This window comes from Taurulus bubalis (genome assembly GCF_910589615.1).
Source record: "Taurulus bubalis genome assembly, chromosome: 3".
Classification (NCBI taxonomy): domain Eukaryota; kingdom Metazoa; phylum Chordata; class Actinopteri; order Perciformes; family Cottidae; genus Taurulus; species Taurulus bubalis.
The window spans coordinates 23,316,922-23,335,177 of record NC_136591.1 but is presented as its reverse complement, the minus strand read 5'-3'; the positions used below and the strand labels follow the sequence as shown (position 1 = coordinate 23,335,177).

At 41.0% G+C, this 18,256-nt stretch overlaps 1 protein-coding gene across 1 annotated transcript in view; it reads left to right on the top strand.

Moving 5' to 3' along the window:
* The window catches only part of LOC306734164 (clathrin coat assembly protein AP180-like), a gene marked incomplete at its 5' end in the record, with an annotated part of 23,928 nt that extends 5,957 nt beyond the window's left edge, over positions 1-17,971 (top strand). Inside the window, 21 exons of the mRNA XM_079215501.1 lie at positions 368-510; positions 959-1,034; positions 1,782-1,884; positions 2,052-2,145; positions 2,262-2,373; positions 2,460-2,566; positions 2,688-2,729; positions 3,224-3,297; positions 3,698-3,710; positions 3,796-3,923; positions 4,442-4,515; positions 5,312-5,326; positions 5,900-6,070; positions 7,818-7,913; positions 11,275-11,343; positions 13,565-13,651; positions 14,334-14,395; positions 15,263-15,316; positions 15,479-15,556; positions 15,662-15,773; positions 17,403-17,971. Of these exons, the coding sequence (XP_079071627.1) occupies positions 368-510; positions 959-1,034; positions 1,782-1,884; positions 2,052-2,145; positions 2,262-2,373; positions 2,460-2,566; positions 2,688-2,729; positions 3,224-3,297; positions 3,698-3,710; positions 3,796-3,923; positions 4,442-4,515; positions 5,312-5,326; positions 5,900-6,070; positions 7,818-7,913; positions 11,275-11,343; positions 13,565-13,651; positions 14,334-14,395; positions 15,263-15,316; positions 15,479-15,556; positions 15,662-15,748 (1,685 nt within the window). The 3' untranslated portion in view covers positions 15,749-15,773; positions 17,403-17,971. The remainder of the gene's footprint in view (positions 1-367; positions 511-958; positions 1,035-1,781; positions 1,885-2,051; positions 2,146-2,261; positions 2,374-2,459; positions 2,567-2,687; positions 2,730-3,223; positions 3,298-3,697; positions 3,711-3,795; positions 3,924-4,441; positions 4,516-5,311; positions 5,327-5,899; positions 6,071-7,817; positions 7,914-11,274; positions 11,344-13,564; positions 13,652-14,333; positions 14,396-15,262; positions 15,317-15,478; positions 15,557-15,661; positions 15,774-17,402) is intronic.
* Between the last annotated feature and the right edge of the window lie 285 nt (positions 17,972-18,256).

The following is an 18,256-nucleotide window of genomic DNA, read 5'->3' as shown; positions in this document are numbered from 1 at the left end:
GGAGAGGAGCTGACGAAGCATTATTCTGTCTTTTTGCATTGTCAGTGTGCATGTGCTTGCATATGTGTGTGGGCTTGTGCACCAACATCCATTTGTATGTACATCAGGTCTTTTTCCTGGCTTAATATTCTCATGGGTGTCTGGCGCAGCTCTGCAGTGAACACTGAGCCTGCCCACTTAATCAAAGTTTAATCAGAGCTGTTCAAATTGTGTAGGCATTTGTCTAAGACTAAACCACCAGTGGCTCTCCTCTTTAGTGCACACCTTGCATGACATTTCCACATCTAGAAAACTACTTCATGTCATCAGATCTCCAATTTTCACACAATGTCATTGATGATAATGTCTTTTTGCGGTTGTGTTGCAGACCTAGTGTCAGCCACCAACACCACCAACGTGAACATCCCTCAGATGGCTGACACACTGTTTGAGCGAGCCACCAATGCCAGCTGGGTGGTCGTCTTCAAGGCCCTCGTCACCAGTCATCACATGTGTGTCCACGGCAACGAGGTTAGACCCAGGAAGACCAATTGGTGCAATTCAGTCCAAGCTTGAATCCAGAGATAAATACAAATGATTGAATTATTATAGGGTTTTCTTTGGAATACATTTTGCCAATTAATCTCCCAGTTCAAATGTATAATGAATGTATTGATAATTAACTTGTGACGTTACTTTGGAGAGCTGAAATTGCTCTTGTGAGTGCTTTGAGGGATTTGAGGGTTGTGTGTGGTGCTGAGACAAGCTAGATGAGCTAGTACAGGCGTTGACCACAATTCCTCAAAGTAACGAAAAGAGTCCTGTGAATAGAATTAAATGCCATTTAAAAATGTGAAGACACTTTCTAAATTCAGTTGTTAATGTGTTTTGTTGTCGTGTTTAGCTTCATCTTAATTTCTTTCTACCATTTCCCTTGATAATGATTTAATCTGTATTATGTTTTCTTTCTTTTCCTTAGCGGTTCATTCAGTACTTGGCTTCCAGGACCTCCCTGTTTAACCTCAGCAACTTTATCGACAAAACCGGCTCTCACGGTAAGAAAAATATCAGAGTATCTGGCAAATATAAAAAGCAGGAAGAGATAAACACAATGAAAGCCATCTGGTAAATTTGAAGGAACTAGACATGATCATGAACATAAACTCATTCACACATGCATACAAACAGATGCTTGGATTTCTCTACTGTCTATTATTTCACGTTTGTTTAGGCTCTCATATCCATGTTTTTTGTATTTTACATTTTTGGTGAACACATGCCCTGAATTGTTTTCTTTGACAAATATATGAGAAATGTAATCTGCAACCTCAATTAAGATGTGCTAAAAAACTTAATAAAGGGCTTGTTTTATCCCAACAATTATCATTGTGTTTAAAATGTTGTCCATGTGGGGTAAAAGAAGAAATTTGTAACAAGACAGCTGTGTGCGAATATTATCTCCGCATTTTGTGCAGTTAAAGAATTTATCGATGTAACTATGGTCACAGATGGTTGAATTTGACGACATTTTATGAAATGTGTAGTATTAGTTTTCAGCTTTTAAGGTCAGTTTTTAAGGACAAAGGAACAGATTAGTGGAAAGTCCTTTATAACTAAATGTTATCTTCACGTGTTGTGAAATAGTCTTACATTACCTGCTGCAAGAAGCCACTGTTCAGCCCAGTTTGAAGAAATATTTTCATTCTCCCTTTGGGCCGAGAAAAGCATTTTAAAAATGATTTCTAGCAGAAAAGCGAAATTAATGAACCATGTCTGTTTTCTGGCATAAATTCCCTGTTTAGGCTATGATATGTCGACATTCATCAGACGGTATGGACGGTACCTGAACGAGAAAGCCTTCGCCTACCGCCAGATGGCTTTTGACTTCACCAGAGTCAAGAAAGGGTAATTCAAAAATGGTGTTCAGAGATGTTGTGCTTAAAGACCATTGCTTACTCATTGCTCTACTTTCTACCATCCAGGCTTTACATTTATTTTGATTGTGCTATGTGCAATGGCTGTTCTCATCCCTGTGGAGCAATCTGAGTTTGCATTCTGTTGTATTCTTTCAGTGCTGAGGGTGTGATGAGGACCATGACCACTGAGAAGCTGTTGAAAGGCATGCCTGTTCTGCAAACTCAGATTGACACACTCCTGGAATTTGATGTGAGTCAGACTTTGGCCGGATACCTGAACTTATTTTACAGTATCACCGTGCAGCAACACCAGACAGAGGTTTTCCCAGGTCTTCCAATTCTCACATGCTCTCTCCCTTTTCTCAGATTCATCCCAAGGAGCTTAACAATGGGATCATCAATGCTGCATTCCTGATTCTCTTCAAGGACCTGGTCAAACTGTTTGCGTCCTACAATGATGGAGTCATTAACCTATTAGGTCAGTAGTCCAGCCGTATCTTTTGCTTGACATCTCAAAGTTCAAAACGTGCACTGCAGGGAATCTGAAACCTCTTGTTTTCGCAGAGAAATACTTCAAGATGAAGAAGAGTGAATGTAAGGAGGCCTTGGAGATCTACAAGAGGTTCCTGACCAGGGTGACGAAGATTGGGGAATTCCTGAAGCTGGCCGAGGTAAGAGGCTACCAATAGCCCTTAAAAACACCTTCGTAATGATGCGTACACGTCATGACAAAGCAATGTGGGGACTGTGCCGTGTGGTAATGCAGATTTTAAACTCTTCTTCCTTCAACAGACAGTCGGAGTTGACAAAAACGACATTCCTGACATCAACTACGTGAGTTAAAAGAGATTTAAATGTGTTTTTCCTGGAAGGATTGCGACCAAGAATGTAATGCACATGAATACCACTCATCCCACCCCGCACACACAGAAACATCCATGACTCACCCACCATAAATCTCCCCACCCAGTGTCTCCACCCGGGGGTAGTAGTGGATCTAGCAGACTCAGATGACGAAGACTGTCCTTTTACACCTCTCGAGGACCCGGTAACCACAGAAACACTGGGTGTACTGGCAGTGTGCCTTTTACAGGATGAAGTGTCGGCATGTTGATCCTAATTGAGTCTCAGACACACACATCATGAGTGTCTGTGTGTGTGTGTTTATGCATATTTGGGTATTGCAGTGAGATTTGTCACACATTTTTTTCCACTTTCTTTTTTCTTTTTTTTACTTTTACTTGCACAGCCTGACACCAAATTATGGGACACAAGTGAAAAAGGTTATGTATTGATTACTCTACTTTCAATTTCCTTTTTTTTGTCAGGCTCCCAGCAGTATCCTGGAGAGTCTGGAAACACACATGAATGGTTTGGAAGATGTGAAGGGTGGAAAGAAGGGGTAAGTCAATTTCAGATTGGGTGCTTCCCATGACAGTGGAGATCACAAAACAACTAAAGTAGAATTAGTTGAGATCTGAGAATCTCCCTCTTTGTAATTCCAACAAATCTAGATAACCAAGATAAATGTTGGTAGAAACAAGCCAAATCAAGTACTATAATTCTAATTCTATACCCTTCCTCTCTTATATCCTCTTTTATGTTCGTTTGGAATCAACAGTGAAGGGTGAGCATATACTGTCAAAATGTGCAGATTTATTTTACTGTCATGATCACATACAGCGCAATGTGTCCTGCATATTTGTTCTTGAGATTTTCTTACCTTTAAAAATAGACAGATCAAATAATTGTCACTCTCGTCTCAAGAACTAACGACTCCTTCTACTCTCTCACCCTTTCAGGTCTCCAACAAAGGTGAGGTGCTAATAAAAAAAACAGTCCATATCTTTATTGAGTTATTCCATTCTGATGCACCACTGAAAATGAGGCCATCTTTCAGGGCTCTCCGACGAACAACGTGTCTCCAACATCAACTCCAGCCAAATCTTCAAACGCTGTTCCAACGCTGCAGCCTCCTCCTGGGGAGAGTGCTGCTGCCGCCGCTGCTGCTGCTGAGCCAGCTGAAGAGTGAGTGCCTGTAAACTCTGTGACCTCTTCTCAGCATTTTTATGATTCTGAACGCTTGGCCATAAATGGTCGTTGCAACCTTTGAAAACTGAACTTAAGAGCTCATTTTGCGGTGATTATTTGGACTGAGAGTAGTAGACAAACCCTACAAAGTCTTATTTTTAGTCATACTAGCATTGTGGCTAAAGGCATGTTAATGTCAGTTGGTTGGTCTTGACAGGAATATCTCAACAACATTCCACTGATTTAGGTCGGTATATTTTATTTTGAGGAAAATATCTTTACAACTATTGGATTTATTGCCATGACATTTGTGACTCTAATTCATTAATTAAGCTTCTGTTTAGCGCTTGTTAGCAAATGTTGTACAAAAGTACAGCCTCACTGAATGGCTGAAGACATTTAATCACGTTAGTGTCTGATAACAGTATTATTGACTTATTTCAACGAAGAGAAAATGTAAAATAATTACCTTCTGCAAAGGACGATGAACTAAATGTTTCCATCTCATTCTCCAGTTCCTTGTTGGACCTGGATCCACTGTCCTCCTCGGGTCCCTCAGGACAATCAGGTGCCCCTACATCTTGGGGAGGTAAGTGCTGGTTCATCTGAAATAATTCAAATCCACATTATAGTGTTATAAAACACAGGGTTCATACACATTCTGACCAATGGATTTCCATGACTTTTCCATGACTTTAAACCAAATTTCCATGACCAAACAATTTGTGAAATCTCGGTGTAAACATGAAAAAGTGAGACAATGTAATATTTAAACTAACAATGAGAACTCCAAAGCATACAGTATACCTTAAATGACACAAATGAATGAGAGACAATAGTTTGATTCAAAGAATAAACATTTATATAGATTTCATAAGCATATTAATTATTTCAAACTCAGCGCAAATGAACGACATGAACATATGAATATAACAAATTTCCATGACTTTTCCAAAACTTTTGGGATTTAATTTTTTTCAAAGACTTTTCCAGGCCTGGAAATAACCATTTTAAAATTCCATGACTTTTTTAGGTTTTCCATGACCGTAAGAACCCTGATAACAGTATATGGGGCGACTGTGGCTAGGTGGTTGGCATGCCGTCTTTCAATCAGACACTTGGTGGTTCGAGCCCCGGCCCCGCTAGTCCCTGTTGTTGTGTCCTTGAGCAAGACACTTAACCTCTAATTGCTCCCCGTTGCAGTGTCTGCGGTGTATAGAGCAAAAATGTAAGTCGCTTTGGATAAAAGCGTCAGCTAAATGTAATGTAATATATCAAGCCACTAAATGAGCAATCTATTTTCTTTAAGTAAGCTGTCAAAATCTGTTTTTGCTCGGGTATGAACATGTATTTTCCTTGTTCTCTTTTTTCTTTTGCTTCCATAGATCTTCTCGGGTCAGGTGAGTGTCCACTTCACCTCCAGCCTCTAGTCTAGACTTAGTCCTAAATCCTCCTCCAAGACACCTCAACGTCATTGACTTTCTTTCTGAACAAAGTGAAATTGAAGTGACCTGGAAACAATGTTAATGTTTTAAACAAAATTAAACATCGACCTATAGATAGACTATTATGTACAAACGTCACATGGTTACCTCCCTGTTTGTCTCCTCAAGCTGTTCTCTTTAGTCTGAGTAGTTTTTCTTTGTTTCTCTCTACCTTCTCTCTCCCTTCCCTCCACATACTCCATTGTCTGTTTTTGGTTTACAACGGGGGCTATTTTGCTTGGTTGTTTTTTTATTTGTTGGTTATGACCGGATGGTGTTGGTTAATTTAACTTTAATTTGGTTTACATTTGGATTTTGCTTTGCTTGGTTAACTCCCAAATTTCATAATTGGCTTTGATTTGAACCTTTTGTTTTGGATTGCTTTTGTTCACTGTTCAACGGTGACTCAACTGGTTATTTTGGTTGCTCTTTTGGGGTTTATTTTGGTACCTTTCTTTGGGGATTTCGAACACCCGTTGGTACTCGCAGAAATGGGCGATTCATTGCTATCTGAACCCACCCTCACGGCAGAGCCAGCCCCCTCCTCTGCAGCAGCAACGCCCACTCCTGCAGCGGCAGAACCTGGAGTCTCTCTAGCTCCTCCCACTAGCACAGCAGCCGCCACCTCCCCTGGCGCCGCCAATATGGATCTGTTGGGAGGTCAGTGGGCTTCCAGAAAATTCTCTACGAAAGAATCACTCTGGGAAGCTCAAACCTAAAAACTATCACACAAAAATGATAACACAAATACTGCATGCTCAAACACACATACTATGTAGACAGAACCTTGCTGATTTATCACTGATATTGTCTGTATTCTGCTAACGACATTGCATCATTAAAAACAGTCAAGTCCCAATGATGCATTGGTACACACATCCATCATTTTCAGCTATCAACTGCCTATTATGCCTACAAACATATTTCATGTCAAATAAATACATTATTTTTAAATAAATAAGCATATGAATAAATTGTGCAAAATCTATAAAGCTATAGACATTTTTAATTCAAAATCCCCATTTTCTTAAAGTCTGTTTTTACTTCATAAAAGAATTTCCCCAAAAATAAGTTTACTCCATGCCACAATTAATTTCATAATGTGACTATTTTCGTGACAGTCTTGTTGTCAACAACCTGCCCCCTCACCTCTACAACTGCTCCCAGATTTAGCCGGTTAGCTCCTGTTAGCTAGAGCAACAACAATGTCAAAGTTATTCGGAATCAACAAACTGAAGTCTGATACAATTACTTCAGGCCTGTCTCATTCAACATTCGTAACAATATCTACGAGTAATAATGCGTCGTAATTCTTAGATTGCTCACAACATTTTTTCATATGTTATCGACGTAATCTTAAACGAGGAGGTATAAAGACCGCTAAATCGCACAATTCGGTGGGCAGGAGAGGAGGCGGTTGATTCCAACAAACAGTGATCTGACCCAAACAACGATCTTTTCCTCAACCTAACTAAGTATTTGTGTTGTTATTTGAGTTTCCTGTGAAGACGGAAGTTACTATTAAGCAGAAATTGACACGTCCTTAGAATCAAAACCCTGCCCTGATTAACCAGCTTGCGGCTCCCATTATCATTCAAGCTAACTGGCTAACTTGGTTGTTGTTCAGTTTCAAGATTCAAGATTCAAGAAGCTCACTCAAGAGAGGAAGTGCAATTCTGATTGGCTAAAAGGGTGAGAGGGCTGTGATTACGCCGCTGTCATGAAAACTAAGATTATGAAATAGAATTCAGTGTGAAATTCAGTGTGTTACTGGACCATTTTTGACACAATGTATTCTTCTGATTATTTTATAATTATTTATTTTTCTAATAATGACCACTTTGGAGCTCCATACCAAATAGATTATGCAGGATGATAATATACATAAACACACAACTAATTTTCTCTTTACACACACACAAAAACTCAACGTTGAGGATACACACACACACACACACACACACACGCACACACGCACGCACGCACACGCACGTACTGCTACATTCATTCTCCACATGCGTCTTGTTTGATAGGCAGACATGCTTTTCTTTGATCTCAGTGAAAAGCAATTCTATCAAACCATGTCACGTGGCTGCAGCTACAGATGGCAGCTGTAACACTTGTAGATTTTAGGCTTAGTAGATTAACCCTTGCTGTAGTGCCTCCTGTCTGTATTCCCATTTGTCCATTCACCTGTCAGTCATTAATGTCCTATATCAATGCGGCAAGCGACCATGTTTTACAACTGAAAACGTAGTGTCACAACCAGTGAGCGTACCTTTATTTTTCTCGTGCTCTCTTTTCCTCCTTTCTTGACTTCTGCTTTTCTCTTTTCATCTTTACTTCTTCGTCTGTCTCTGTCTCTCTGGGCGTCTCCGTCCTCTGCTGGGGTTTGTGTGAACCCCAGACGCCTTTTCAACACCTGCCCCTGCCACCGAGGCCTCTGCAGCAGCCGCTGAAGGTGGGGCCGCCACGCCCGCCCCTGCTGCCAACGCTGGAGCTGGTGGGTGACAGAAAGTTTGTCTGTGTGTCCGTCTGTTTGTGTGAGTGAGTGAGTGAGTGGTGGAAAGTAACTCAGGACAGTAGTGTATACTGTAAGTATACAAAGAATACAATTGAATTAGCTCCGCACGGCTGTTTCATTTTCTATTTAAAAAGAAAATGTAAAAGAATCATGAAAGAATCGTAAACCACGTAAGTATGTGTACCCAACAATTAAATCAATGAATAGGCCTTCACTCTTTTATAATATGCTATTACAAATCACAATTAGAGAATACTTTTCCAGAATGTATTCAAAATGGCCACCAATAATTTACATCCTGTAATGCATGGCCACATGGTTTCGGAACAAACCATTTATTTGTGGCAGGGGGGTATTCTGTTCGTAACACAGTTGACAAAATTATTGCGGACACATACAGATTCTAATGTGAAATTGTGAAGTATTATCAATTAAAAAAATTAATAACCAATAGATAGTTTGAACTTTAATGTTTTTTTATGATTATTTTGAAGTCAAGACCCACTCATTTAAAAAAAATGGACATTGCTTATTGCTTATTGGCTTAGATATGATATTTTTTAGGAAAATAGTTAAGAGAAAATATCATTATCCTCAGTGCAAAAAAAACAGTGGCAATCGGGGGGTCCCCTATTGCTCGAATGTTATGCTGAAGTTTGATAACCTAATATACTGGATGTCATGGATGCACGCCACGCAATTGATTTAAAATAGGTCTCATAATGGAATATTTCTATATTATTGTATTGCTACTTAAAGGAGCAGTCTATTTCTTGGCATCTAGCGGTGGGGTGGAATACCCATCCACTCACTCCTCCCTTTATAAGCATGTCGGATAACCTACAGTGGCCTTCAGGTAAAGTAAAAACACATCAGGCCCGTTCTAAAATGTTGGGTTTGTTTGTTCTGGGCTACTGAAACATGGTGGTGCAAAATGGCGGACTCTGTGAAGAGGACCACCTAAGTTAACAAAAACTAAATGATTTTTAGTTTCAGGTGATGCACTAATGCAAAAATACTTATAAACAGCCTATTATATTTAGTTAATGTAAATAAATCCTCCACAATCATATGCACTGATCTTTTCAATACATGATCTGAATGCTCTTCACTGGTTTGAGTGCCGTGACTGTGAATGTACAGATGTTTCATAACTAACAGACCTGTTTGTGTCGGCGTGTATGTGTGAACTTCTGGTCTTGAGTTTTAATCCGGGTTTCATCTCCAGGCTTTGTGTCAGTACAGTCGGCTCCATTACAGTCCCTGGACAGTACTATTGTTGTTACCATGGGGATCGAGGACAATGCTCTTACTTGTTTCTTATCTTTTTGGCATCTGATTTGTGCATTTCCTGTTCTGGAGAAGGTTGCCTGTGGCAGTCCTTTGGGTTTGGTTCTATAAATTGCGGGTTTGTTCCTCTGGTTATTACACTGTGAAGGTGTTTTATATTCACTTAATTTGTTTCTATTTTTAGTTGTTTCTACTGACAGCAGGAGTGTGTTGGAGCGCTGCACATTCTCTCCTTTAATTCCTCTCAGATTCTTTTTCTCTTTAATTTATATGTTTATAGCAGTATTTTCATCATCATCATCATCATCATCATCATCATCATCATCATCACATAAAACGTGTCTATTCTGTGCTGTATTAAGGTCACTGACTAACATCCTCCCTTCCTATTCACATTTTACATTTCTTCCTTACCCCCCCAACCCCACTTCTTCCCCAAAAGACCCCTTTGCACCCCCGGATGGCAGCACCAACGCAGCGTCTTCGGGTCTAGACCTTTTCGGCATGATGACAGTGGAGAATAATAATCTGGGTAGTTCGCTGGATGCCTGTTTTAGCTCTGTGGTGCCCCAGCCTTCCCCCTCCCCTTCCCCATCACCGCTCTTCACCTCCGCATCCAGCGCCATCACCACCACCGCAACCATTTCAGCTCCCAGCGCCGCCAACCCTGCGACTGACCTTTTCAGCGGTAAATGTTAGAGATGTGTGCGGTCCGGTATTAATCTCAAGAGCTGTGTGATCTTTTTTCAAATTGATTAGCATCCTCCTGATTTTCCCCCATCTTCTTCTCGCTTTTGTTCTTCTTCATTGGTGTCATTTAACTAATGTGCACATATTGTAAAGCCTTTTTTTTTTTCGTTGGCTGCTGTGTGTGAGTCAGAGCATCCTCACCCAGTTTTTAAGTGTTTGAGCATTTTAATATTCCTGTCTCTGGGTGCGCATGTGTTCCTAGATCTCTTTGATTCCATGCCACACACAAGCTTCACCAAAGCAGACCTCGCTTTCAGTGTTGACTTGTTTACCGCAGGTACCCTATTGCACCGACTCTGCCATGTCTCATGTGCTCTCCCTCTCATAACCTGTTCTGCCGTGTCTGTTTTTCAGCTTTGTCCTTGGCTTTGATTAGGATAGGGGAAGAAAAGGAAATGAGATGGTTCTCTAACGGGTCAGCTAAAAGCTAGCTGTCGGAAATGTTTCAATCTCACCTACTTTCCCATTCCAGCATGTACGGCGTGCACTGCAGTTGCAATTGATAAATGTGCATTATAATCAGTCAAAGGCAATAGTGTGTGTGTGTATTTGTGTGAGAGTGTGTTTGGGCTCTAAACACCGTCTCCACCTCCCCAGCGGATGTGTTCAGCTCCCCTGCCCCCGTCCTCTCCTCCGCACCCCCACCCAAAATTGGCACGGGAGCCATCATGAACCTGTTTGGTGGTGGGTAACTCACATGACTGCCTGCCTGACTCTGCCTCCCCCGTTTGTGAATGCATCATCAGAGAAGAAGAGTAGAATCTGGGAAAAATCTTATGAAAACAACTAATTTCACTGTATAATATTACTGTATAATATTAGATTTCATAAATGGTCAGAAATACTGGGAAGTTATGCTGTTGCATATTGTACATTTGTGTTGAAACTCATATACATGTAGTAACAGTGGGGACTTGTTCATGAAAGTAGTACAAGAGATGAAGTTGATTGTGTTGAAATAGTCAAATTATTTATAAATTGAAAGCTTTTTTTTTTTTTTACTTTCCTCTTTTTTCCTGGCCTGTTTGAAAATGCACATGGACTCTTTACTGCGACTGCCAAATGAATATGTGAGACGCGTTCATATGAGTGTGTGCTTCCTGGTTTATTCAAATATACATGTTAATTGCGTGTTCAGCCTTCCTATCTCTAACTCTAAGCACTTTGTTTGGCATTACCAGCACGAAGCCGAAGGCTGACTATTACCCCTTCTTTGCCCTTATGCTGCGATGGGAATGGCTCATCAACCTGCTTTGACCTGGCATGGTATGGTATGATATATTTTGATTTGACCTGCCAGAGTCCACAGGAGGAGATGCCACAGCTGCTGCTGCTGCTCCTGCTGCGCCCGGTGCTGAGCTCATGTCAGGTAAAATATATATATATATATATTTGATGTGTAATTCTGCATGACAGTGTGGACAGTGAAGGGAATACAGTCATGTTCCAGACATTTAACAGAAATGGAAATGTTTTTGTGAAATGTCATGTTGGTATTCCCTCACAGACTGTGCTGTAGCCATGGATGGATTACATAATGGGTTTACAGAGCACAGACCAAGGGGTCAGGGGCGCACTGGGCCAGGGTCCATGTATGAGGGGACTGTTGGTTCTTGTCAGAGATTCTGTGTGTGGCTTCTCATCCTGATCATAGTCTTTATATTCAGAGTCTGTTAACCAAATGCAGGATACAACTCCAACACATTATACGGAGGCTTCAGTTATATTTAATTAAAATACAGGCACATAAGTAAATGTTTTTAAATCAATGATTTAGGAAAATGTATCCTGTATCTTCACCTTTTTTTGTCGGTTTTCTACATTTTGTATGGTTGGGTTATTTGTCTCCAGTGTGAACTGAATACTGAAGCTCAGCTGAAATTTGTCAATCAACAGCAGGACCTGATAGCTGATTTGAGGGGGGTGCTCAGGGGCCCATTGCCTGATAATACATCCATGATTGTAGCTGTTGTTAATTCACTTGTAATTGCATGATGCCTTGGTATTGTCCTTACATTATCGTGCACTTTACAGCAACTTTATTGACATCTTCTTTTCAACCGTTCACTTGTTTGCCTGGAAACATGGCTGTTTTGTGGAAGTCAGTCAGCCACTGTTTCTATTAACTCCGGTAATGGTTAATGAAATGGTTTGCTGTTAGCTAATCTACATTTGTGTTATTATTAGTGGTTGATTACTACACTGAATACCTAATTGTTATTCAGTTAATCGCTTGGGTGTAATTATTTCTTTTTGACTGCTTGTCATTGGTTCAGTATCAAAGCAAAGTCTCTGTTGAGTGCTAGAGATTCAAACTATATGTCCATTTATGGCTATGTTCAATGTCATCATTGCATCATCTCATTTGCATAGCACTACCCCCGTCATTAGTCTGGGTGATCAATTCCTCCGATCTTTTGTCACTTCTCACGGTAACTGTTACCGTGGCAACATGAACCCTCACCTTGGTACCCAGTCATTTCCTGTCCAGTGCCATCGGTCTTCATAATGTATAAATGACGGTCTGCAATACTACTGCTTTCAAGCTTAACTCCTTTCCCCCTCTCTTTCTATCATTCATGCAATAAACTGGTTTCACTGTCACCTGCTCTAAAAACCTCATTTTTCTCTCTCTCTCTCTCTCTCTCTCTCTCTGTCTCTCTCTCTCTCTCTCTCTTGCATCTGTGCATTTTACTTTCCTCTCTCTCGCTCTCTCTCTCTCACTCCCCCTATCTCTTTTTCTCTTTCTTTTTTCCTCACTCTCCCTCTCCATCTGGCTCTTGGGCTGGCTCATTGCTTGCTTCCTGCCATTTGATTGGGTGAGTCTCCTTGCTCTTTAACACGCTAATTTCCCACAGTGCACTGCTGCATTGCAGTGGTGGGGTGCCAGGCATGCTCAGCTGCACTGTCCCTTCCACCACGAGATGCTTGGCGGTTGCAGAGAGTGTGTGAAGTAACAGTATATGTAGTGCTTGTTTAGCAATTAAGCCAGCTTCATTGTAGCTGCAGTGCTTTTGCCCTCATCCTAATTCCATTCCTGCAGCAATCACATACAGCAAAAGCCTCGAAGTAATTAAAATTGACCAACAAGCACTATAAGAATGCATTCTTGACATTGTGCATGTTGTTTTGATGGTCAATGTGCTACTATTTATCACATATATGGTCACAAAATGCACTTTATATACATACATATGTTTTAAAGTTTGACTATAGTTATTTTCTATATGCCCACATTACACATTACATTCTCACCAGCCGACCCGACAGATGTCTCCTTTAGCAGATTACACACAGGCTGCAAGAGATGACACATTATTTATCATCATCTTAACACACTAAAATTGTCTGTATTACTATTTGCTGTTGATGTAATTACATTTCTGACTCGATGGCATCAACCTGCTCTCCAGCTCACATTCCAATGCCCCTCTCTCCTCCCTGTTGTCATGGAGACATCTATCGGTTGTCATGGTAATCCCCAGGCTGCTGGTGTGATGAGGATCCCTCGCTTTGAAAGACACTAATATCTCCCACCTCTCCCTCCTTGCCCCTCCGCTCCCTCCTCCTCCCTTTCCTCCCCTCTGTAGTATTTGATGGACTAGGGGATGTGATGAAGCCCACTTTGACCCCTCAGGCGGGGGATGTTGACACCTCCATGGCCAACATGGCGAGTAGTAAGTAGTCATTTAGATGCTGATTTAAATACATGGGGCAATATGCTTATTATTAGTGGGCGTTAGATGAGAAGATTGATGCCACCCTTATGTATGTCCGCTGGATATGAATCCTGTACTCTCAGCATAAAGACTGGAAACAGTCGGGGAACAGTTAGCCTGGTTCTTATCAACCATAACAAAATCTTCCAATTTTATTATGTTCGTCATATTACATATTTTTAGATACATACATGAAATTTGGCCTCTGCATTTAATCCATTCATAGCAATTTAGGAGCAGTGGGCTGCTGAGAAGCGCCAGGGGAGCCTCTTGGGGTTCAGTGTCTTGCTAAAGGACACTAAAAGACATGCAAACTATTGGGAGACCGGGGATTGTACCATGAACCTTGCGGTCGCAGGACGACCACGCTAACCATGACCCACAGCCGCCCCCAAGCATCACATATTAAAACATGACATCTGGTTTGTTTAATCCGTACAATAACCAAAGTGTAAAAATGACAGTTCACCCCGTTTTATGTCATGGTATTGATCTTCTCATCAAAAAAGCTTGAAAAAGGATCTCTAACTTATTTTGTAACCCCTTTATTCATCCGATGTGGTCATTATCATGTCCTTAAATGAAAACAGTGAGTTTGCAGTACCGCCCCCCTCTTTCTCTCTCTCTCTCTCTCTCTCAGATCTCACAATGGGAAACCCAGCGGCACCTCAGGTAGCTCCCCCCTGTTGGGGTGCTCCCATGGTAAATGTTGTCTGTGTCTTATAGCATGGAGTGGAGCCGCATGGCAGCGACAGACAGGGCATAGCAGCAATCACACACATTTCCTTCATCTGGCTCTCCAGGTTCCAGGTCCAATAATAGACCGAGGAAGTATGAGAAGCTTACGGGGCAGTCAAAAAAAGGAAACAGGACTTATAGCAACCTATAGTAAACTATAAGTTACTGGTGGATTTCACCTGTAATAGAACACATGCACTGGTTGTAAATGTTGAGAAAATGGTCCAAACCAAAGACCAAGTAAACAGATTTAAGTCTGCCTCAAGATTATTTATATTTTTCTGGAATAACTACTGGAAAGTGATGAAGTGGCTTATTGTAGTGCCAAATTAGGAAATGGCTTCTTCTTCTCTTAAGTTTCTGTTAAGCCTGTTAATAGTTGAACCGCTTCATTGACACGTTTGCTCCTTCTGGACATTTCAGTTGTCTTTTTTTTGGCAACAACAGAAATGTCATACTCATCTGAAGGCCGCCAGCAACAATCTTCATCTCTGCTCTCTGAATCATTGTGCATGTGTAAATCAAGGAATATTATTAACTATTAGGTTAAGTAAGGGCTCCTGTTGTGCTGTTTTTGTTGTGTGCCAGGTTTTTTTTTTCCCCACGTTTGGCATGTCTGTCTGTCTAAACTATCATTGTCCTGTATTGTTCGACTTCTTCTACGCATTGTGTAATTATTTTTTCCTTTATGTATTGTTTTGCAGTGTGTGTGTGTATTGTGTGTGTATTGTGTGTGTGTGTGTGTGTGTGTTTGTGTGTGTGTGCGTGTCTGTCTTAAATGTAGTGTAGTAACATCCCAACACCTCCTCTCCCCCCCCTCCACACCTTTAGACCGTACCCATGGGTGTTCCTCATTTTATGGGGACTCACCCCAGCTTCAGCATGGTAAGACCACCCGTCCAGTAATGGTCCAGTAATGCCCCCAAACCAGTCTGGACATTAATGGACATTTATGGACAATTCCCATTTCCGGTGGCCCTCACACCAAACAGATGGCCGCCATTGTGTCTCAGTGTCTCTTTTTCCTTCCATCTGTCTCTGTGTAAGGCCGGGGCACCAGGAGCTCCCATGATGCCGATGGCGAGGCCAAGCTTCCCTGCCACCGGAGCAACCCCTGGAGCACCGGTAACACACTCACTCTGAAATGGATTACGTACTCATGACAATTTCATACGTAAAGGTTACAGCTGCTCTGACGAAAGGAGCGTAAGTGCTAAATTGTGTCTGCAGATGTCTCCCGGAGCGGCCCAGAGCCCCAGAAAGCCTCCACCACCGAGGAACGCTCTGGACGACCTGAACATTAAGGATTTCATGTAGAGTGACTGACCTGGAGACCCTCAAGGTACAGTATGCAGAAATATAACTTAGAAAGCTGCAACTTAAAGACTTGAGATGTATTTGTTTTGCTTGTCATAACAAGGGTTATGGAGCAGAATTCTTCGTTGCATCAGCCCAACATCAATCACATGTCAGACATGTTTAATCCTGCAGTCTTGGCTAACTATATGTGTTCCAATAAAACATCTGAAATGCCACACGATGATTACAGGGAGGTTTCTCCTTTATTTCTTGTGAAATATTGAATATGTTCACCTCTGTAGGTCGTTAAAAAATACTACAAATGAAACAATCTTAGATAAAAGCTCACCAAAGACAAAGACTTTAACAAGATCATGTTGTTGTTAAGGAGACATTCTGAAGGTCAGTCTACTCGTGGAGTACTTACCTGTGAAAGCAGCTGTATTAAGTATTCTGTGTCTCCTGCGAGAGCTTTGTCAGATCTGAGAGGATAACCTCTGATGATATCATAGTGCTGTCGTCAGGGTAATCTCAGTTTGGCTTTGGAGACTAGAAATGTATGAAAGGAAGCTGGTGTAACAAACTGGATGTGTGGAACACATGAATTTACCGGGCAGGTATCAAAGAAAAGACATTGTAGTGGCCATTTGCCCAATAAATCAAAGAAGATAAACATGAATCAAAGAAAATAAACATAAATCAAAAGGCCACTGACACACTGTGGGTATGTGGATTACGCAGCCAAAAGAATGTATTGTCCATGCAGGATTCCGTTTTTTTTTCCTGATATTTATTGTAACAAAACAAGCAAACAAACAAAAGAACAAAGAAACTCCCCATAATGCCTGTGATGGTAAAACAAATCATAGGCCTACCCAGGTGCATCCTGGTCCTGTACCTGCCTACTCCTATATATAAACCCCAGGTGCCCACAGCATTACCCAATTAATAAACCAATAGACATTCTAAAGACTAAGTAAATAACTACAAATAATTAAACTAAACCAAAATCTATCAAAAGAAAAAACTATCCTATTACATCAAAAAGTCAAACCTAAATAAGCAAACAACTAGAATAATTAAACAATAATACTTGTAAAATAACTTAATAGTCAATAAATAGCTCCTACAGACACTATTGGTTGAATTGGAAATATAGGATCCAGTTTGACCCACACTACTAAAATATCGCTGCTTCTGCTGCTTCAGCTTTGACCATTCCCTCCATCTCTTTGCAAGTCCCCCAACTTTATGGACAACAATTTTCTCACTCCCTACTTGTCAAACACAGATGCTTGGTCTGTGGCGCTAAGCTTCAAACTATGATGCTCTAGAGGTACACCTCTAGCGTCCACTTGTTACATCCATCTTACATCCGTCTTTTCAAAATTAACTTCCATCTTCACAGGAAGTTAGGTCTAGGCTACTAAAACCACAATTTTAGGCGTGACTTTTGACTGACGTGATGTTAACGTTTACTTTTAGTCTTACGCGAGCAGCAGCCTCCTGGACCACAGTCCTGTGTTTGACCGATCCACCTCGCTCTTAGCTTTATGTCTCTTCAATTCTGAATGTAATTCTCTTTCTTCTCAGAGCATACATCATTGGACTTCACCTCTTTCTATCGAGAGCACTTGTTTTAATCAGGTCTCCTTTTCTCTGCCTCCTCTAGGTCATTGTCATTGTGTCTGGAGCTCTGTGGATGTGGATGGCTGCACTTCCCCCACTGCCTTCCCCTCAGTCATGCCCCAGCATCTTCAGCCAACCAGCCATTGCATCTATACGATCTTTGCCCTCTGACCTCGTACCAGCCGCGACCCCGAAAACCCCCCCTGCCCTCCTTATCTAATGTTGTAGCACAACTGTGAATGTGAACCCTAGATTCCGAAAAACAAAACTCTGTTTATGTGCGCGTGGGTGTGTGTGTGTGTGTGTGTGTGTGTGTGTGTGTGTGTGTGTGTGTGTGTGTGTAATTCAGTGTTAACCTTTACTTAATATACTATGAAAAAATTAACAAAAAAATAAATAAATGTGTATTTAGATTCATTCTGCTTTTTCGCATATCAGCTGACTTGGAATGGTGGATAAATGTTGGTTTCTTTGCGCATCTCCCAGACGAGGACTGTGTTGTTAAATGTGGACTGTGTTCGGTGTGTGTAACTTCACTGGCCAACCCCCACTCCCTCTACACCTGTTGTCCAAACTAATACTGAGCTATGTTTATGTCATTAAAAACTTGGTTGTACCTATATCTGCTTGGCCATTCATCCTCCCACCTGTCTACTTTCAAGTTTTTGGAGAACTGTTCCAACTGTACCTGAAAACAACTTGCACTGCAAATCTGGATTTATTATCGAACACATGAAATTGTGTTCAGTTTAACTTTTTTGTTCATTTTTCTTTTTTTTTTTAATCGTATGAAACATGCAAAAAATGTGTGAACTATGTTCAAATTGACTTATGCATTTTAGACTATTTTAAATGATAGATTATTACATATTTTCTTTAATCTTTATTTTGAGAGAA